This window comes from Salvelinus fontinalis, chromosome 18, assembly GCF_029448725.1.
Source record: "Salvelinus fontinalis isolate EN_2023a chromosome 18, ASM2944872v1, whole genome shotgun sequence".
Classification (NCBI taxonomy): Eukaryota; Metazoa; Chordata; class Actinopteri; order Salmoniformes; family Salmonidae; genus Salvelinus; species Salvelinus fontinalis.
In genome coordinates, this window is record NC_074682.1 from 21256150 (window position 1) to 21278994 (window position 22845).

The 22845-nt window shown below is 41.4% G+C and overlaps 1 protein-coding gene across 1 annotated transcript; it reads left to right on the top strand.

The window, feature by feature from the left end:
• The first annotated feature begins 1523 nt into the window (after positions 1 to 1523).
• LOC129815135 (solute carrier family 2, facilitated glucose transporter member 1-like) lies at positions 1524 to 22170 on the top strand. Its single transcript, XM_055868542.1, has 10 exons — positions 1524 to 1893; positions 11136 to 11231; positions 14931 to 15091; positions 15240 to 15480; positions 17495 to 17657; positions 17898 to 18085; positions 18195 to 18299; positions 18413 to 18514; positions 18676 to 18879; positions 19052 to 22170. Exons 1-10 carry the CDS (start codon positions 1876 to 1878, stop codon positions 19250 to 19252), a joined length of 1479 nt encoding a protein of 492 aa, XP_055724517.1. The 5' UTR covers positions 1524 to 1875; the 3' UTR covers positions 19253 to 22170.
• The last annotated feature ends 675 nt before the right edge of the window (positions 22171 to 22845 follow it).

Genomic DNA, 22845 nt, shown 5'->3' on the forward strand with positions numbered 1-22845 from the left:
GATTCGATCTTGCAACCTTTCGGTTACTAGTTCAACGCTCTAACCACTAGGCTACCTGCCACCCTTAATGTTTACATATCTTGCATTACTCATCTCATGTGTATATACTGTATTATATTCTATACTATCTATTGCATCTTAGCCTATGCCGCTATGAAATTGCTCACCCATATATTTATATATTATTTTTCTATTCCTTTACTTAGATTTGTGTGTATTAGGTATTTGTTGTGAAATTGTTAGATATTACTTGTTAGATATTGCTGCACTGTCGGAACTAGAAACACAAGCATTTCGCTACACTCACAATACCATCTGCTAAACACATGTACTGTATGTGACCAATAACATTTGATTTGATTTGAGATTGCCTCATGATTATTCAGACATGACAAACCCCCATAATATGTGAAATACCATGTTGGTCTTCCTCCACCTCTGTACCTCAGCCTGTTGCTTTAGGCCAGGTCGGTCCAAATGGCATACTCACCGGCCTTTGTCTCTGTAGTTGCCTGTTTTTGTTTTTTCAAGGTTTCAAAGGGAATAGATGAAACTAAAAGGGAACACATTTCTTCCATTTCTATAATTTTTTCTCCTGTTCCCGTCTCTTTCATTTCCACTGTATAAACACATGCATTTTCCTTTCTGTTCTCAAGATTATTTTTGTAATTTTTTGCATGCACTCAGACCGGACACTTCCCAGCCATTTGAAACAAAAGGTATTACGCAGTTTCATTTATTCACATGAAAATATTTGTTTTTACACGCCTCTAATAACAAACATCTCCATCACAATATGGTTTTGAATAGAGGGCACCCATGTCACATCACCAGCGTTGGTCAAAGATCAGATGTTGGATGTTTGAAACATTGTTTATGAAGGACTGAACACACAGGGATACAGCAAGATGCTGAGAAACAAAGGATGACTGACTAGATGCTTTTTTGTGTGTGCCTAATAATCAGGGCTGTCCTTCAAAGTTATCATTAGAAGGCCTGGGCTACCTGTTCTCTGTTAGTATTGGGATAAAGTACTGAGAGCAATTATTAAGTATGGAGATGCTATCCTTATAGTAGGCGAGATCACGTTAGCCTATAAATAGCCTACTTGGGGGTTGCAAATTAGATGAAAAGGTGGCGCATCATCCACTCTCAGTGTCATTTCACGCCATGAACTAAAACTATCAGCAATGGTGGGTAAATTTGCGCCCCCTTGATGCATGCGTCGGACCAGTATAATAATAACCATGTTATTACATGGCTCGCGCCTCCACCAAATTGTAATAACACCAGAAAATGTATCAGTGTTAAGGAGGATGTGCTTAACACAACTACCTACCCTATTTCTTGAACACAACGACGTGACACTATTCGGAATTAATGTCGGAACCTCGTGAAAGCGGTGCACGTTTAACCAATAGAAGTTCAGAGATAGAAACCTGCCTCCTACACACCTTCATGGGCCGAACTAAACTCTCGCGTCAGCCAATCACTGTAGTCGGACTAGAGGACATATATTCACGGTCTTATTTCCCTAAAGAGCAGTCTGTAGGCTACTCGAAGAACGAACTACTTCAAAAACCCAAGAAAACTTTGGGACATAATTAATCTGAAGTTTTGAGCTCATGGCAGAAATAACACAGGGGGAATAAACAAGATGAACTGAAGTCATTTTGGAAACAAAGAATTACTCTGAAAATAAAGAAGCTACTATTTTTTATGACATATTGTATCAGTCATATTTTTTTAAACGGGAATCTGTTAAAATGAGACACGTCATCTGAGCCAAAAGAAGACCCGCGGAAGTTACCCAAACTAAGTCTTTAAAGTCTTTAAAGATTGCCAGCAATAATATCGACAAGCCACGCTGCGGCGATGGATTCGGGCGGCAAGGTAATTGTGACTCTTAAGTGAGGCTAACGACTAGTTAGAAGCATTCTTAGAAACCAATATACAAAACGGTGTGTTTGTGTGTCTGTCTGTGGCTCTGTGAGAGAGAGAGAGAGAGAGAGAGAGAAAGGGACAAGCTAGCTTGTCTGAAAAACTGGTTGGGTTAGCTTGTTAATGTCAATGGGTTCAGAATGGTAAGATTTTTTTTTCAAGAAGTTACACTGGCTAACTCACCATTTCATTGTTTCATTCAATTGAAATGTAAACCATGTGCGCTGTGCTGCTCACCAGCATATTTGGACGCAGTGGGATATCCGGCTGCTGGGGAAATGAAGCATGCGCGACAGCATCAAATCGTATCGTGGGGTATGCCTACGTGTGTGGCCCCTAATTTGCTATTCATAATCCCTTTTTAAAGATTATAACATACCTGTATCCTGGCTAATAAACCTGCATCCCCCTCTGTTGACATCATGCCTGTATCATGTAAGCATGATGCCATTACTCACAGGAAGGCAGCACATTAAAGTCTAGATTGAGATGATCTGTTTTATCACAGTATATGAGGTCTTCACTTATTTTATTCTTTATTTGTCCAATGTAACATTTGCTCATTGTTGGTTTACAGTAGTAAAAGGAAGAGACGTGACTCATCTGGTCTCTGATATGGCTGACTCTTACCGCTGATCCTGTGTGGTTAGGTAACCCCCTAACAACTTCAAAGTCCCTCCCAGTTACAGTTTACATTTGGTTGATATGGTGAACATGTAAATTGTTATTTTTCTGTATCCCCTTTTTTGGTTTGGAAGAGCTGTGTGATTTCCTGGGACTCAGCTGGAAAGCTATGTCATGGACGTGATGGGAATGGTCCTGTTCTGTTCCCACAGATACCAGGACTGCAGATGGCCAGGGGCGGTCCGAACAGGGGAATACTCACAGTAGGAAAACACCAGGGGGTCAAAGCCATAATTCCCATTAGGCTAGTGTTTTGCTTTCGACAGGCAGTTTGAGCTTTGAGCGTGCGTCCATGCTAATACCGCGCTGAGCGTGTTATTAATCAGCATCTCGTGGTTGGGATTTTCATACCGGGCTGGTTTTATGATCTTTGGGTGTGTGCAGCAGGGCAAGGAAGGTGCAGTCAGCGTGTAGGTGGAACCAGGTATTGGTGACCCAGGGTGTGGTTGAAAATTAACAGCCAAAAAGCCATCAAGCTGTCACCAGCCATGGTTCAATCATGTGTGCATAATATTAAGCATTTGTCCATACTCACCTCTGAGCACACATGATATTCTGGCCCATTTGTCTGTACCTTTTGATCTCATTTTGATACACCTGTTCAGATAGACACCTCTCCTGTTTGACTGCTCACCTAGTGGCTGTTAAACTTCCTCTCTCCAAATAACAATACCGTCTAACATCTTTGTTCCCTTTATAGACTAGATAACAAGCATTCAACTAATAGGGCTTTTCCCCTCCTGCGCAAAGCATAACAATCAAAACATGACTGAATTCATGGGCAGTTAGGGCACAAATTGTGAGTCCTTTCAGAGCTCGACTCTAAACAATAGGCTTTGTTTTTAGTTCAGTGGAGGCCTCTTTTTTTCTTGGGTAAGAAACAAGGTAATTGGGGTCAAGCATACAGTTGACCTGGTCTGTGTTGACTGGAATAACTCTCTAAGAAACAGTTACATTTTTGGCAGAGCTGACAGTTTAGGCTTTTGATTAAGCCCAAAGCCGGCATTCAGTTCCTTCCTTCTAAAAGCTTAATTCCACTCAATCTACTGCCTTCCTTCAAGACGGTCCACTAGCTGTATTTCCCTCTGCATGACTGCCCTTTCAGTATGCCCTTTAATGTATGTGTCAGTCTGTTTGTTCTAATGAGGCCTAATGACTCTTTTCTATAAAATATGGGATTAAGAGATCTGGGAATGCTGTAATTGAAACTGGCACAAACGTAGAGCCTAATTAGTTTCCTAGAAGAAGTGGAAGGCATTGTACACACTGTACTGACCTCTCTGCTAATTGCTATTCATGTGAAGGAGAGTTTGGTTATATCTGTAAGGCCCATTCTCTTGTTCTCCTGAGAGCTGTACTGTATCTGAGATTGTGTTAGGTTTGAACCAACTCTTGCACCAGGATCAGTGGGAAATGAGATGGATCTTAAATACACACGTATGTCTAGTATCAGACAGTCTGACAACAGTCTGTCTGCATGCCTACCACCCAGTCTATCCATTGACCTCAATGTATGTTTAACACCATGACCCAAGCCCAGCTCAGTTAATCCCTACCATTGTGTTGCTGAGTTGTCATAGTGCTTCAGCAAATGTACATTATCCTAGGGGCATTGGAAGACACAATGTAAGTAACATAAGTTATGTTCCTCTTACCTCCCCGAATGGCTCTGCTGATCCCACAGCTATTGCATGCAGTAATCATGGGTCTATGAACCAGAGTTATACTGTTAGCACTGAGGCGGTGTGCCTTAGTAGGAAGACCACTGTGTGCAGTTCACCCTGCACTAACATAAATAACATGAGCATGTCTGCCTCTGCTAAGCTTCCCAGTAAATCAATGAAAACAATCAAGTCTCCCAGAAAGTGCTAAAAATAGCCCACGTTAACATATGTTGTTTAAGAACAAGGTTCAGGAAACAATCATTTGCAAGTAAAAGATTCTGACAATCTCTGAAACTCACTTAGATAATACCTTTGATAATACAGTGATAGCAATACATGGTTATAACATCTACAGAAAAGACAGAAATGCCAAAGGAGGAGGTGTTGCTGTTTATATTCAGAACCACATTCCTGTAAAACTTAGAGAGGATCTCATGTTAAATACTGTTGAAGTAAAATGTCTCCAGGATCATCTGCCTCACCTAAGCCCATTCTGGTGGGAAGCAGCTGTAGACCACCAAGTACTAACAGTATCTGGATATCATGTGTGAAATGCTCGATAATGTATGTGATATAAACAGAGAGGTATATTTTCTGGTTGATTTAAATATTGACTGGCTTTCATCAGGCTGCCCACTCAAGAAAAAGCTTCAGACTAACTAGTACCTGCAACCTGGAAAGCTTCAAACTGTTACCAGTGCCTGCAACCTGGTTCACGTTATCAGTCAACCTACCAGGGTAGTTACAAACAGCACAGGAGAGAAATCATCAACATGTATTGATCACATCTTTACTAATGCAACAGAAATTTGCTTTAAAGCAGTATCCAAATCCATTGAATGTAATGATCACAATATAGTAGCCATATCTAGGAAGACCAAAGTTCCAAAGGCTGGGCCTAATATAAGAGGTCATACAATACGTTTTGTAGTGATTCCTATGTTGATGTAAAGAATATTTGTTGGTCCGTGGTGTGTAATGAGGAGCACCAGATGTTGTACTTGACACATTTATGAAATTGCTTATCCCAGTGATTGATAAGCATGCACCCATTAAGAAAATGCCTGTAATGTTAAATGTTAAATCCCTGTGGATGGATGAGGAATTAAAAAATTGTATAGTTGAGAGTAGAGGTCGACCTATTAATTAGGTCCGATTTCAAGTTTTCATAACAATCGGTAATCGGCATTTTTGGACACCGATCATGGCTGATTACATTGCACTCCACGAGGAGACTGCGTTATGCGAGTGCAGCAAGGAGCCAAGGTAAGGTGCTAGCTAGCATTAAACGTATCTTATAAAAAACAATCAATCTTAACATAATCACTAGTTAACTACACATGGTTGATGATATTACTAGTTTATCTAGCTTGTCCTGTGTTGCATATAATCGATGCGGTGCCTGTTAATTTATCATTGAATCATAGCTTACTTCGCTAAACGGGTGATTTAACAAGCGCATTCGCGAAAAAAGCACTGTCGTTGCACCAATGTGTACCTAACCATTAACATCAACGCCTTTCTTAAAATCAATACACAAGTATATATTTTTAAACCTGCATATTTAGTTAATATTGCCTGCTAACATGACTTTCTTTTAACTAAGGAAATTGTGTCACTTCTCTTGCGTTCTGTGCAACAGAGTCAGGGTATATGCGGCAGTTTGGGCCACCTGGCTCGTTGCGAACTGCGTGAAGACTATTTCTTCCTAACAAAGACAGCCAACTTCGCCAAACGAGGGATGATTTAACAAAAGCGCATTTGCGAAAATAGCACAATCGTTGCACGAATGTACCTAACCATAAACAATAAATGCCTTTCTTAAAATCAAATCACAGAAGTATATTTATTTAAACCTGCATATTTAGTTAAAAGAAATCCAGGTTAGCAGGCAATATTAAATTATGGAAATTGTGTCACTTCTCTTGGGTTCATTGCACGCAGAGTCAGGGTATATGCAACAGTTTGGGCTGCCTGGCTCGTTGCGAACTAATTTGCCAGAATTTTACGTAAGTATGACATAACATTGAAGGTTGTGCAATGTAACAGGAATATTTAGACTTATGAATGCCACCCGTTAGATAAAATACGGAACGGTTCCGTATTTCACTGAAAGAATAAACGTTTTGTTTTCGAAATGATAGTTTCCGGATTTGACCATATTAATGACCTAAGGCTCCTATTTCTGTGTGTTATTATGTTATAATTAAGTATATGATTTGATATTTGATAGAGCAGCGGTGGTAGGCAGCAGCAGGCTCGTAAGCATTCATTCAAACAGCACTTTTGTGCGTTTGCCAGCAGCTATTCGCTGTGCTTCAAGCCTATCAACTCGCGGCTTTTGTGGAGCGATGGGTAACGATGCTTCGAGGGTGGCTGTTGTCGATGTGTCCCTGGTTCGAGCCCAGGTAGGGGCGAGGAGAGGAACGGAAGCTATACTGTTACACTGGCAATACTAAAGTGCCTATAAGAACATCCAATAGTCAAAGGTATATGAAATACAAATGGTATAGAGAGAAATAGTCCTATAACTCATATAATAACTACTTCCTAAAACTTCTTACCTGGGAATATTGAAGACTCGTGTTAAAGGAACCACCAGCTTTCATATGTTCTCATGTTCTGAGCAAGGAACTTAAACGTTAGCTTTTTTTACATGGCACATATTGCACTTTTACTTTCTTATCCAACACTTTGTTTTTGCATTATTTAAACCAAATTGAACATGTTTCATTATTTATTTGAGGCTAAATTGATTTTATTGATGTATTATATTAAGTTAAAATAAAAGTGTTCATTCAGTATTGTTGTAATTGTCATTATTACAAATAAATAAATAAAATCGGCCGATTAATCAGTATCTGCTTTTTTTGGCCCTCCAATAATCGGATATCGGTATCGGCATTGAAAAATCATAATCGGTCGACCTCTAGTTGAGAGGGATGAGGCAAAAGGAATGTCAGAATCTGTCTTATTGCACAACTGATGGGTAAACGTACTGCAAATTGAGAAATCATGTGACTAAACTGAATAAAAAGACGAAAAAAACAACACTATGAAACAAAGATAAATTACATAAAGAAGGATTTGTCCAAATAACCAGTGATGAAAAAAGCCAAACACCGGAACTACTGCTGCTCATTATCCCAGGCATCCCATTCCTTCCAGACAGATTCTACGATACCAGTTATGTTTACGTAGATCTGTCCACGACAGTTTACTCACAGACTATCACTCAATATGATGCACCGTGTACCAGCAGTCATTTTAGAAGAGGCTAGGGTGTTAGAAGAGAGGGACCACTGACAATTCTAGAATTGGAACTAAACTATTGCGTTATAGGTGTCACTTACAGGGAAGATGTGGCTGTAAACATTACAGAGCAGGAAGTAATTCTATTTCACCAGACATCCTCCAAAAACCAGTAGTGTCTGCTTTAGGGCTTTGGTCACAGACATTAGGCAACAAAGTGCTTATGTGAAAAAAGGTTCTATCTTACACTTGGAATTGACTCTCACAACTCTACATACAACTTTGGTCCAATCCCTGTTCCTCGTTCCTTTTAAGAACAGTCTCACCATCGTCATTCATCGGTGCAGTATACACTGGCTCCTGCGTCAGTGTTTCCTTAATGGACTGCTTGTGTTAATCTTATGAAGTAGATCTCATTTACCTAACTACCTCCAAGAATTTAACCATTGAACTTTGTTGAGTAAACTGTTGCTCAAGGGACAGGCTGAATGATCACTTTAGATGTTTGCTCAAGCCCAGAAGATCTCATGCATCACATCGATGTGAAGAGGTTTCACCGATGAGGCATTAGATGAGGCAGACCTGAAACGTAAACGTTGATTGTAATCATGCAAAACACTTTTTTGGATAAAGGTTGTATATCTAAATATTCAATGTGTGTTTTACCAAGTTAGATGAATTCAATTATAACCAACTAGGCCTAAAGCCACAGTCAACAATACGCCAGCCACATCACTGTGACTGGACAGAAATTCACAGACTCACTCCTGAGGAGAAGGAGATTTATTTGCATGGAGGTTCGGTTGCGCTGACAGAACCAGGAAAATGTTAACATAAACACGTTCTAAAAATGGTAAGAGATTTTGTATGCTGTCGGTATGCCAGTTAAACTCTCCTGATTTTGTTGTCTCAATGAAAGCTGTTTTCATTGACAATGTTGTTGTTTTATTATATAACCAGTACATTTAGTTCCGTATTGAACATGGGCATGAGTCATCAGTCATCATGTGATAATAAGGTCTTTTTGTATAGCTTAACTAATCAAAAGACTCAAAGTAAACATTTTAATGCAAATTAATACATCTTTAGCAGGAATGTTAACGCGGTTGGTGGCGCCAGCTGTTTTACAAAGATGGTGACATTATGTGTTTAAAGGGCCAGTATTAGTCTGGAAGGCTGCGACAACCATCTCCGAGCTGAAGGGTGTGACTTCATTGTTTCCTAGGTAAATGATACATGACCATCCCCCTCCAGGAAGGACACACTGGAATGTTTTCTGATTGCATAGAACACAAGATCTGCCCTAACTCTTCCTCCTTGCATTGTGTGTGTTTGTGTGTGTGTTTAAGCCAGGGGGAAGGCATGGTCTCCCTCTACACACTGGTATGTAGTTGAAACGCAATGTCACAGAGGAGTGTTTCATAGTTCCTCACACACACACACACACACACACACACACACACACACACACACACACACACACACACACACACACACACACACACACACACACACACACACACACACACACACACACACACACATCCAAACACACCCTCCAGTGAGGTTCCATATTTATGGAGTATTTGCAAACCAGTTTGGCTGTGTTAAAGGGTCCCAGACTCACTCAAGTAGTGGCCATTTAAAACTTGCACATCTTTTGAGGGAACAAGAGGTAGCCTATGAGTGTGGTGTTGAAGGAAGACTGTGTCTCTTGCTAATTTCGAAACTGGTGTTTTTACAAAAGTGAGTTATTGTCTATATAAGAATGACATAACTGGTTCACTGAAAGGAAGCATGGCTCCTTTAAGAACCTAGCCAACAGCTTTAAAACTTCTGGATTCCTGAACATGTGTATTTGTGTGTGGTGTGTGTTCACATCCTGTACTTGGGCTGGTTATAACAACCCAGTGATGCACTCGTTGAACCCCATCTACTCATTGATTGTGTGGAACCTTATTGGTCAACCTGCTACTGTGGGGTGGGCCCACAAAACTTTCAGGCCTGCCCTTTTTTGGGTCTCTATTACTGAGCTACACTGTGCAGTGAGTGTTTCCAAACGTTCTAGCTTCCTACCCTCTTCATACCCTCAGGCAAGAATCTCAGAATTCACAAACATGTTATTCCTCCCCTTTTGTTTAGAATAGCCTTGAGTATTTCTTCTCAACAAATATTTGAAGGGAGTTAGGCTTATATCACTACTGCCCTTAAAATCTGCCTTATATAAACCCTTTTCCCTATCAGATAGTCCTGCTAGTGGGCCTAGTTTAACCCATGAATAAGAAACACATGTAGGCTATAACAACCAATGACGCAACTCTGAAATCACGAAAGTTCAATATCTTAGTTTATATAGTTGAGTGCTTTTTGTAACAATGTGTTAAAGCCTATATGTCGTAGTTTTGGGATGGTTCACTTTCACACACATTTTACAGACATGTGGGATCTTGTCATAACTACACTGTCTTTAAGTTTGGAATCCCAATATAGTCACATCACAACAAGTAGAGTGTTGAGTAAGAAAGAGGATCTCAGCTGCCATCACAACTGGTGTGAACCACTAAGGCTAACTCTAACTTTAACAGAACAGCCATGTCACTACCAAAACATCACCACAGATACAGACAACACCCAAACAGTGGAAAACTCCCATTACCAGTAACCCACATACCTCTTCTCCACACGATTGTAACCAACTCAAAAAAATCGACTCATGGGTAGCCTAAACCCCAATATGCCTACAATACTGACTTAGCCACAGATACACTACATGAAATGTGAAAGTGGCATAATGGCTCATCTGAAAAGGATTATGTGTGAGTGTTAATTTGATGGCATGAGGATAATCTCTGCCTGCCTTGGGGTTCCTAAATGATTTTTAGAACTAACCGGAACAAGAACAATGCCTGGGACTAAACCACCATTCTTCTGAGAGAGCTGGGTGTGGACACATTATCCTAATGCACCAATATTTACAGTCAACCACCTGAGGTGGACAGTTTGATGATGAACTCTCTCCTCCTGTCTGCTTGGACTGAGGCTAGGTTGCCTTCTTGTAAGTTGCATCACTATCACACACATTTGGGGCAGTACAACCACCTATTGCACAAAGTCGGATACTAGCCCATTCTACGGAAACTGCAGCTCAAGTTAGGCAAGTCTTTTTACATTTTGGAGGAGAACGAAAAGCATTTAGGAACTAAAACATTACCAGGGCCACATTCATTAAAGTGATGTGCAGTCAAAACAACACAGAAGGTCCATACAAAGAACACGAGTCAGGAGAATCAGGACATTGTGCTTGTCACTCTTCAGGGTGTTCATAGTGAAATTACTTGTCTAACTAGTAGAACAGGATGAAGTCAATGGTTATTGTAAAACTAAGTTGATTAACCCTTACAGTACTGTACCTAGGTTTTCACTCAAAATATTCCTAAAGGCCTATCTTGCCTAGGCCTATATGGAATGGCATCAGTGGGATAACTTCGCCTACAGATTTGTTATCATAAGACAATAAGCCTGTCAACTCCAGGTACCTTCAAGATTTGGAGAATAGGTGATTTCTAACTGACTCTCTCTCCTGTCTCTTTGCAGCAAGTAACCTTCCAGTTGATGCTGACAGTAGGAGCAGCGGTGATTGGCTCACTGCAGTTCGGTTACAACACAGGTGTCATCAACGCCCCTCAGAAGGTGAGTCCATAGGGATGAGATTGGGTGGGGAGGTGGGTGCTGATGTGTCTGATCGGAATTGGGCGTGGAAGGCTTGTCTATATTTATCCCAACGACACCGTTTTCAAATCGTCACTGACACCTTTTCCCAGACAGGACTGCCCCTATGCCTGTCTAGGCCAGACAATATGTTCCCTGCAACACGTGAAAAGAAGGGGGGTAATAATAACTCGACGTAGGCCTATCTCGTCCAAGGCTCTCTCCGTGCGAGGACCTCTGTGATGTGATTCATGTGTAAAGGAGTGTTTCCATGCCCCAAAAGGGCCTGCCAGACTGTAGGTGAGGAGAAAGCCAGGAGAGTGCTACTCACTCCGTTAAAGGAAACATAATTTAGGAGCTCTCAGTGAGATCTGACTCCATCAATTAAATGAACCTCTTTTCCATTAACTTAAACACGTTTCTTTGACCCTACTCCTTCATACTGTTGCACATGTAAGTGTATCCCCTGGACAGCTTTTTACTGTAGGTGCTAACTCTACAGAATGGTCTTGTTTACTGAAAGCTCACAATAGTCTGGGGATGTTTGGTCATGTGGTCCATAAGAATCTCTTAGTTTAGGTAAAAGGGCTAAGCCACACACAGTATTTCTCTTTGTCTGAACAAACCTTGTGGCGCTCAGCTCTGCTCAAAGTTCCAGGTGCCTTGTTGCCCGGATACTAGAGCCCGACCGATATACCGGTTTACCAATACTATCAACTGTTATACCACAGCATTGTTGAATACTTGTTTCTGATTGGCTAGAAGGGCATACTAGAATGGATACAAACCAGATAACGTGGAAAAGTTTGAAAAGATATCAGAACACCTTGCAATCATGACGCAATATCCACCTACACATGCAGACAGTACTTGCTACAAAGTTGCAGAAATCTAATCCAACAACCACACAAGCTAAAATGTAATAGATTATAAACGCAGGTCCAACAAGGAAAACAAATAGCTGGCTTACTAGCATTGATTTGTTTTTGCAGAGACATATTTTTGGGGGAGCGTCTGATGACCTGACGTGGTGAGTGATGAACATACATTTCTCCTCTGCCCTCCGCCACTAAAGTTGTCAAATGCTCCCACATGTTTCTAGTTTGACCAGCTGATTTCAGCAACTGATATTTTAGAATTCGGTTGTCATATTGGCACTTTTACTAGCAACAAACTATTTAGCTAGCTTCAAGCCTGGTGTTTGATATGCAGTGCGATCTCCTTGTAACTTGCAGTCAGTGTCAACAAGTGTCCTGATGAGAAGGCCAACTTTTCTAGCTATGCCAGGCAAAACGGGGGCATCATCAGCTCATTGTTATGGATGATCGAAATGAATGTCAATAGAAAATGGCTTAAATAAACATAAATGCAGCTACTTTGCTGAATGATGAGAGCAACCAAATGATGAGAAAGTATGAATTTGCTTATAGAAATGAAAATATATATATTTTTGTTTTTACCGGTAAATGTGTGCTTAAGTATTGTTTTCTTTGGCAATTGTGGTATAAGCGGGATAAACACCACCATTCTGTACATTACCTTGGAAAAAGGAACTCTGCAAAGGGACTCGCCCCGCTGTGTTGTCCATTATTTCCAAGGTAATGTATCCCTTACATATTGGCCTTTTACTGCTATATCAGTATCGGACGAAAATTCCACTGATAACTGATATTCAATAAATAGGATGATAAACATGAATCTAATGCTTATCTGAACACTTGCGTCCATTCTCATGATATGTCATTATTGTCACTATGTAAGAAATCAACATTTGAAGCATATTTCTTGGACAGTTGTTTAGTTTTTAATTTCCCCGGCGTGAAACAGTATATCAGCAGATATAGCGGTATCGGTAAGTTTTGTCCCCCCCCAAAAAATGAATTCGTATCGGACCCCTAAAAACATATTGGTCAGCCTCTACTCTAGATACACGGGACACACAGGCCCTCTACCTTAACTTTGGCAAATGAGGGCTCTGTGGACATGTCCCTTCATCCCACTAATCTGCAGTCTGAGTTTACTTCTGTCCTGGTGTTCCTCTCTCAGGAGACAACTTATTGCTCCATTACACACACCCATCTGTCTGTCATTATGTCTTAAGTGGCTACCTTGCGCTGCCATTGTTGTCCGTGATCCAGCACTGTTTTACATTATTTTATAGTACTACTGATATTGATTACTGCATACAGTGCCTTCAGAAAGTATTCACACCCCTTTACTTTTTCCACATTTTGTTGTGTTACAAAGTGGGATTAACATTTATTTAATTGCCATTTTTTGTCAACAGTCTACACAAAATACTCTGCAATGTCAAAGTGAAAGAAAAATTCTAATAAAACACTAATACTGTAAGCACACTGACACATGCTCAGTAATGCCACACCATGCCACAGCTGTTTAGGAGCAACATACAGAGTGCAGGGGAGTGTTCACAGAAACGACAGTGTTGCTGAACATAGAGACACATCCAAATTTAGGGTAAATGTGAGAACAGCATTACTACTGTATATGGAAACCCTAGATTATCCCCAACCCACCTCCCCCTCTCTCCCTCTCTCTCTTTCTCTATGATTAGAGATGGAGTGATGCTGGTTGTTGTGACGCAGGCCCTCCGCTCTAAAGAGTGCAGCACTGATTAGATTAGGTTTCTCAAGGGCCCTGGGCTGCTGTCCTGTTTGTCCTTCTGCCTTTCTGCCCGCTCCAAATTGAGCACCTTGTAGCACAGACAGACCTGACTGCCTGCCCAGCCAGGAGTCCACAGAGGCAGTAACACTTTAATCAGAGCAGGGTCAACGGTCATGAATGAACAGTGTATTTCATTGTGGACAGGTGCTTGCAAGGTCTTGAGTCAGACACCAGCCATTCTCTATCTGTAAGAATGTTTATTTGATTGGACAGTATTAACAGTGTTAGGCTGACTAGGCTAGGCTATATTAGATTTGTCATCACTTCTTTGGAGAATAATTAGGATAACTTTCTGGGTCTGTATAATGTATGATATACCTTATGCCATATCTTGAACAGCCTACCCCTCAGCTGACTTATACATACATTATCAGTTCTATATGAATCACTCAGCGTTATGTAAGTATCGGTAAAAAAGTATATTGTATAATCTATCAGCAAAGCACATGACAGGAGCCAGCGGTGATATTTGGGAGAGGAGGACAGGAGGAGGCCGGGCTCAGTGCTGAGTGCTAGAAGTGCTAGATAGAGGGCACATTTTTCCCAGCCTGTACAACTTAACTTCCATCACAAGCTGGGCGGACTTATGTATTTTTATCAACACTGATAAGTCACTGTGGGGGAAGGGGCTGAAACCCAACACTTCACTCTTTAATAAACTTCCTTGTTGAAGGAAAATGAGGGGCGTGTTCAGCATGACTCAACTTTTTGGAACGTTCAGATAGAAATATGCTATGTAGAACAAACATGCATCTCTGACATGTAGAATAAGAATGGCGGCTCTATTTGTGGCAATTCTATCTACAACGTTCAGAACGTTTTCATATGAAACATGGCCCTGAAATCCAATCCTACACCGTCATCTACTGGCCAGACACCAAAACAGCAGTCACTTGGCCAATGGCAATGAGGACAATAATCTTAAATTAAAAAAACAAGTGAACATTTGACTGTGATTTATTTCATTGGCACCGTTTCGTTTCCCTTCTCTGCTAGGTTATTGAGAGGTTCCTCAATGAGACATGGTTCGACCGCTACAAGGAGCCCATCAACAAGGCCTCCCTCACCACCCTGTGGTCCGTCTCCGTCGCCATCTTCTCAGTCGGCGGTATCTTCGGCTCCTTCTCCGTGGGCCTGTTTGTCAACCGCTTTGGCAGGTAAATACTTCACTTTACAATGTTTATTTACAACTGTGTTATGTGAGATTATATGACATGGATGGCCTATGTACTGTCTAATATGTGTGAGATGTAAAGGTTTGTACAATAATTGGACTGTAATTGACTATTTCTGTGGTACCTACAGGAGGAACTCCATGCTCATGGCCAACGTGCTGGCCTTTGTCTCCGCTGCTCTCATGGGCTTCTCTAAGATGGGTGGCTCGTGGGAGATGCTGATCATCGGGCGCTTCGTGGTGGGACTTTACTCCGGCCTCTCAACTGGCTTTGTACCCATGTACGTGGGTGAGGTTGCCCCCACTGCCCTTCGAGGAGCCCTGGGTACCCTCCACCAGCTGGGCATTGTCACGGGCATCCTGATGGCACAGGTCAGTGCCAGTGGCCACAGGGATATTATATGGAGAATAATGGATAATACAGTGCCTTCGGAATGTATTCAGATAACTTAACTTTTTCCACATTTTGTTACGTTACAGCCTTATTCTAAAATTGATTAAATAAATACAAATCCTCAGCAATTTGCACACACTACCTATAATGACAAAGCAAAAACCTTATTTACAGTATTCAGACCCTTTGCTATGAGACTCTATGCATCCTGTTTCCATTGATCATCCTTGAGATGTTTCTACAACATGATTGAAATCCACCTGTGGCAAATTCAATTGATTGGACATGATTTGGAAAGGTACAAATGTGTCTATATAAGGTCGCACAGATTACAGTGCATGTCAGAGCAAAAACCAAGCCATGAGGTCGAAGGAATTCTCCGTAGAGTTCTGAGACAGGATTGTGTCGAGGGACAGATCTGGGGAAGGGTGCCAAAACAGTTCTGCAGCATTGAAAGTCCCCAAGAACAGAGTGACCTCCATCGTTCTTAAATGGAAGAAGTTTGGAAACACCAATACTCTTCCCAGAGCTGGCCGTCCGGCCAAACTGAGCAGTCGAGGGAGAAGGACCTTGGTTACGGAGGTGACCAAGAACACGATGGTCACTCTGACAGAGCTCTAGAGTTCCTCTGTGGAGTTGGGAGAACCTTCCAGAAGGAACACCATCTCTGTAGCACTTCATCAATCAGGCCTTTATGGTAGAGATTCTCCGGTCTGATGAAACCAAGATTGAATTCTTTGGCCTGAATGCCAAGCGTCACGTCTGGAGGAAACCTGGCACCATCCCTACGGTGAAGCATGGTGGTGGCAGCATCATGCTGTGGGGACGTTTTTCAGCTGCAGGGACCTGGAGACTTATCAGAATCGAGGGAAAGATGAACAGAGCAAAGTACAGAGAGATCCTTGATGAAAACCTGCTCTAAAGCGCTCAGGACCTCAGACTGGGGTGAAGGTTCACCTTCCAACAGCACAACGACCCTAAGCACACAGCCAAGACAATGCAGGAGTGACTTCGGGACAAGTCTCTAAATGTCCTTGAGTGGCCCAGCCAAAGCCCGAACTTGAACCCGATCGAACATCTTTGGAGAGACCTGAAAATAGCTGTGTAGTGACCATCCCCATCCAACCTGACAGAGCTTTAGAGGATCTGCAGAGAGGAATGGGAGAAACTCCCCAAATACAAGTGTGCCAAGCTTGTAGTGTCCTACCCAAGAAGACTCAAGGCTATAATCACTGCCAACGGTTCTTCAACAAAGTACTGAGTAAAGGGTCTGAATACTTATGTAAATGAAATATTTCAATTTTTTTTTTTATAGATTAGTAAACATTTCTAAAAAACTGTTTTTGCTTTGTCATGATGGGGTATTGTGTGTAGATTGATGAGGAAAATAAACAACTTAAAAAAAAATATATATATATTTAATAAGGATGTAACGTAACAAAATGTATCTTTATTTTGACAGGGAGTCAGGCTGAGACCAAGGTCTCATTTACAGATGAGCCCAGTAATTACAAAAATATGCACATCAATACACTACCAAAGCAAAACAGAGATACAGAACACAATCATAGAAAATAAATATATGTTTCAGTAAATATGTCCTCAATCAGCCATCTGAATTGCCCTAGAAGCACCAAATCATAAAATGTCTGATTTTGGAGATTATTCCACACGTAACATGCAAAAAAACTAAAAGCGGATTAACCGCTCAGTTGATAGAACATGGCGCTTGCAACTTCAGGATAGTGGGTTTAATTGCCCGGATCACATAAAATGTATGCATGCATGATTCTAAGTCTCTTCGGATAAAAACATCTGCTAAATGGAATATATTATTGTTATTATATATCGAAGGGATCTCCAGAGTTAGCTATCCCTGAGACTGGCTCGGTCTGGCTGCTCGTCTTTAGGTTAACAAATAAGTAAGGTATGGCGGTAGTTTGCACAAGAAGGCTTAATCTGATGGTGGTCTAACAATGTGTTTTGATTCAGGTGTTTGGCATGGAGGCCTTAATGGGGAACGCGTCTTTGTGGCCCTTCCTGCTGGGCTTCACCTTCATCCCAGCCCTGGCGCAGTGTGCACTGCTGCCCTTCTGCCCCGAGAGTCCCCGCTTCCTCCTCATCAACCGCAACGAGGAGAACAAGGCCAAAACTGGTGAGTAGAGTACATTTACACACAAACACACATTCACACGCTTTATGTCATCAGTTCAGCCAATTTCAGGTCTGTCAGTTTGAAGGACTTGAAAAAATTCTGAATCGAAAATAATGGCTTATTTTCAATTCATTGGTTGAATTTAAACTCATCCCTGAATTGTCTGAATTTACCAGGTATGGAGTGACCCAGCCCTAGCAGACTGTAATGTAACCTCCGTTCTCTCTCTGTCCCTGTCAGTCCTGAAGAAGCTGCGTGGGACCACAGACGTGAGTGCAGACATGCAGGAGATGAAGGAGGAGGCCAGGCAGATGATGAGGGAGAAGAAGGTGACCATCCCAGAGCTGTTCCGCTCGCCACTCTACCGCCAGCCCATCTTCATCGCTATCATGCTCCAGCTCTCCCAGCAGCTTTCTGGCATCAACGCTGTGAGTTACTTCTCATACTTCTCACCCCTAACACACACACCACATACACAAACACCTATGCTGCCATGTCTATTTTGTAACTTTAAACTATGCTGTTGGTTTCCTCCAGATTTTCTACTACTCTACCCGTATCTTTGAGAAGGCCGGAGTTGCTCAGCCTGTTTATGCTACAATTGGTGCCGGTGTGGTCAACACAGCCTTCACTGTGGTGTCGGTGAGTAACTATAGCAGATACTGGTGTGTTTGTGTCATTTTTGGTGCACATGATGCATGATGCACTTAATTTGTGTTTAGACAGTATAACTCAACCCTCTCTCCGTTCCTCAGCTGTTTGTGGTGGAGCGCGCTGGACGCAGGTCTCTCCACCTGCTGGGGCTGATAGGAATGGCAGGCGCTGCCGTCCTGATGACCATCGCTCTGGCTCTGCTGGTACTTAGCCTAACTACAACACACTTCACATAATGGTAGCAGCTCTCATAAGGAACCAATGAGGAAAAACACTTGGTGTTTTCATAATAGTCCTTGTTAATGTAATATGTAGAATGAATACCAGTAGTTCAACCCCCTGCTGCCTGTTTGTCCTCCATCAGGACAAGCTGCCATGGATGTCCTACGTGAGTATTGTGGCCATCTTTGCCTTTGTGGCGTTCTTTGAGATCGGCCCGGGTCCCATCCCCTGGTTCATTGTGGCTGAGCTGTTCTCCCAGGGACCCCGGCCCTCGGCCTTCGCTGTTGCTGGCTTCTCCAACTGGACTGCCAACTTCATAGTGGGCATGGCCTTCCAGTATGTAGAGGTAAGCACTGAGCACAACCTTGTTAGTCAGATGCTCAACATGGTAGATGTTGTAGAAATACTAATCTTGATATATATGAACTGGTAGTTTGAATACATGTTTGTTTGGAGCCCACTGCTTAATAAACTGTGTCATCAATGTTCTCTCTTCTTCTCTTCGTCTCGCCCTACAGGAGTTGTGTGGCCCTTATGTCTTTGTCATCTTCACCATACTGCTGCTCAGCTTCTTCATCTTCACCTACTTCAAGGTGCCTGAGACCAAGGGCCGGACGTTTGATGAGATCTCAGCCGGGTTCCGCCAGTCGGCTGGCACTGGTGGAGAGAAGCACTCGCCAGAGGAGCTCAACAGCCTGGGGGCTGACTCTCAGCTCTAAGCACCTGTCCCTTCCCTCTCCTCTCGTTCTACTCCCACTGATGAGGCCCGGCCCTGAACCCTCTCTGGCCACCCCAACCTGAGGGGACCACTCACTAACTGCGTGCAAATTGACTACTAAACTGACACACTGGTTGTCATTACATTTCAGGCATCTTCACCAAGCAGAAAACAGATGCCCCGATCTCCTCTCCCGATCCCCTGTCTCAACGTCTCTAGCTTCTTTCTCTTCTCATCACAACACTAACTTGGTGGGAGCAGGGACATGGGTGGCAGAAGGTGGGTTTGAATGGTAGATGGTTAGAAGAACGAAAAGGGGGGTCTTCAATTATACAACGGTCACCGCTAAGTTACTTTTACTTTCTTTTCTCTTATTTTGTCTGTTGCCTTACTCATTTTGTCAGTTTAGATATCCATGCTTATGTCCCTTATGTAGGTCTCAGTACTTCTCATTGAAGTAAGGGATGGTTTTAAAGTTCAGAATTTGTGTTTTTGTTCCCTTTGTTACTTGATGAAACAGAGCATACTGTGTAGCAACACTGTAGCCACAGCAAATTTGAGCAATTGTTGTGGAATTGAAATATGACATTTGTACTGTTTTCCAACAGGGGGAGCAGTGCCCTCAATGAAATGAGGGATGTCATAAGGTGAATGCACCAATTTGTAAGTCGCTCTGGATAAGAGCGTCTGCTAAATGACTTAAATGTAAATGTAATGAAAGGCCTTCTACTGTATAGTACCACAACGTGACTTGCTTTGCCAGTCCAGAGACTAAACCACAGCTAATCTTTATTGTGTTCCACATAGGGGATGTCTGAGGCTACATATAACAATATGTATCTTTATTACACAGACCCTCTGTTTATGACCTAAATTATTTACTGGATCAATCAAGACCCTCAGGATATTGTATGCCACGTAAATATTTTTTTACCAACAGATTTTTAACTTCTGTCCAGATAGGTTTTTGATTATTTTAGAAATATTTGTTTCTTATGGAAAAATAAATCAAATCATGAAGAGTCATTTTTATGAGGTTTATTTCTTAGTGAATTACAGCACTGTTACAAAAATGTTATCAAACATTTGGTGCATACTTTTTGGCTGTAAGTACTGTATATGTACATGTAATATTTAATTCCCAAGCAATACCCATGAGCATGAATTTTACACTATGAAATCATAGGACTAGTTGAGATATTTCTACTCTGACACTAGTGATGGTAGTTGGCGCCTTGAATATGACAGTAGATTTGATAATTGGGATCCCTCATCCTCTTCTTCATAAAAGCAAACTGTTGAAAAGCAACGTAAGCCTGTTTCACTGCATGCTAATATGAGCGTAACTCCCCGCTAAAACTAAACTGAAGTCCCTCACAACAGGCTTCCTTTCAAACAGGGTCTAATATGTAATGTGGCTTCCAGCCTTACCAAGGTCTGCTTCATCCTGAAAGTGCTTTTACACCCTTTGGGGTCAGACTCACAACTAATGTTCCATGTTTCCAGAAAAGTTGTGATTTTTGTTATTGTAACTCCACAATGCCTTTGCATAGTTCAGCACTGTAGGGGCTGTTATATTGTTCAGTTATGTTTTGTGACAAATAGCTGACAACCCTGTATGGTTGGCTGATTCAAGCGACTCCACCTCTTGATGTAGAGGTTTCCTGTCTATGACTGCTGTGCCACTTCAATAAGTTTTCCTTTCATTTTATAAGGCATTTTGAGAAAAGTTTTTCGCTGAATTTTATCATCCACAATGTTGGTTGTTTTGTCACCAAAAAATCTTCCGTAATAGTAGTTGGAGCATGGCTCAAAATGTTCTACAAAATGTGGAACCCTGTTACGTTACTGAAAAGAGATTGGGTTAGATGTCATTGTTGTTTTTTTAACTACACAGTTAGCTTAACCTATCCCTACATTCACAGGTCTATGTTATTTGAAATCAAAAGGTAGGCAGAATATGTTTTACAATTAAATATAGGCTAATCCAGCGAGTCTAAAGTGAATATGGTTTTAAAGTGGTTTAAATGGTTTTCGTAATGGCCCTTGACCCAAGCAGAACTCCACAAGAAACATCTATTGTAGTCATTCCATGACGACTTTGTGTGCATTTACATGCATGCAAATATATGTATGCGTCTTTGAAATGATATGGGACTCTTTAGTACTGTCTCCTCCCCCAACAATCTGTCGGTTAAACACTGCAACCTCCTTGACTGTAAGTCGCCATAAGTCATCAAATGGCAGGATCAATGTTGGCACCAAAGACTTGGCATATGTCGGATTGTGCTCCGACCCTGTGATGGAGAGCAAAAGATCCACTTATGGACTGAAATCAAATGCAATGTACTTTGTGTGTTAAGTTTTTGACAATTATGTTTGGGTATTTTATGAACACGTTTATTAACACATAATGTATGCATAAAACAGTTGAAGAAATCCATCACTGCACATAATGAGGCCACAATACTTTTAATGTAAATACAATAGATAGTAGAGAACCCAAATGTATAAATATTTTATTTTAGTTACTACTCATATCGGTAGTTCAACATCTATTTTTGCATAATAAACACACCTGCCTTTATTTTCTCTGATTTGCTCTCTGAAGAAATATTGTTTGAGATAACTATTAACACAATCTTATTTCAGCTTTGTACATGAACCATTGAATTATATATACTATTTATTAGATGTCTAATTTATTAGATGTTTTTATTTTCTCAAAATTTTAGTACAGTATTAATTTACATTTTGTAAAAGCACCTGTGTGTATGTTGGGTGAATATGAACCTCCAACAGAACAATATTTTGTAAAACAGTGTGCTATGATGTCAGTGTCCTGATGGTTTTCATTTCTTTTGTAAGATGTTTGATTGGATTTATTAATCAATAAAATAAAACAAGCATACAGGGAAACATGGAAATTAGCTGGATTATTTATTTTCACAAGAATTGAGTTCAGATTGTAATCAATGACTACAGATGCTCTAAAACCTATCTAATTGTCTAATAATTTATGTGCTTTCCGATCTAAATCATGTAGTTAATAATTTGATGTATACTACAGTATTTTGATAAGCAAGTAGGAGAAGATCCTTATTGGTTCCTGAGTGCCACCATGCTATTGCCAGGGAAACAAAAGTGTCTCGTCCTATGTAAGTGTAGATGTGTGTGAGTCTGTTTGTGTGTGTGTGTGTGTGTGTGTGTGTGTGTGTGTGTGTGTGTGTGTGTGTGTGTGTGTGTGTGTGTGTGTGTGTGTGTGTGTGTGTGTGTGTGTGTGTGTGTGTGTGTGTGTGTGTGTGTGTGTGTGTGTGGGTGGGTGGGTGGGTGGGTGGGTGGGTGGGTGGGTGGGTGTGTGGGTGTGTGTGTGAGAGCGAGCGAGCGAGCGTAAATGTGCATCAGTGAGTGTGTGTCCGTATCTGGGTAAGTGGCCAGATGCGATTCTCCCTGCATCAAAGGAAGGACGTTTTGAAAATCACGCAGTCAGGGACTGTGTCATCTCTCTCTCTCTATCTCTCGCTCTCTGTCTCTCTGTCTCTGTCTCCCTTTCCGTGTTACACTCACTCTCACTCTCTATAGATATTCAGACAT

What these genes read in the sequence shown, in the direction of transcription:
- LOC129815135 (XM_055868542.1), top strand. An exon ending in TCATCAACGCCCCTCAGAAG is followed by an intron (nt 11,232 to 14,930) that starts GTGAGTCCATAG and finishes CTTCTCTGCTAG; the next exon opens with GTTATTGAGAGGTTCCTCAA. An exon ending in CCATCGCTCTGGCTCTGCTG is followed by an intron (nt 18,515 to 18,675) that starts GTACTTAGCCTA and finishes GTCCTCCATCAG; the next exon opens with GACAAGCTGCCATGGATGTC.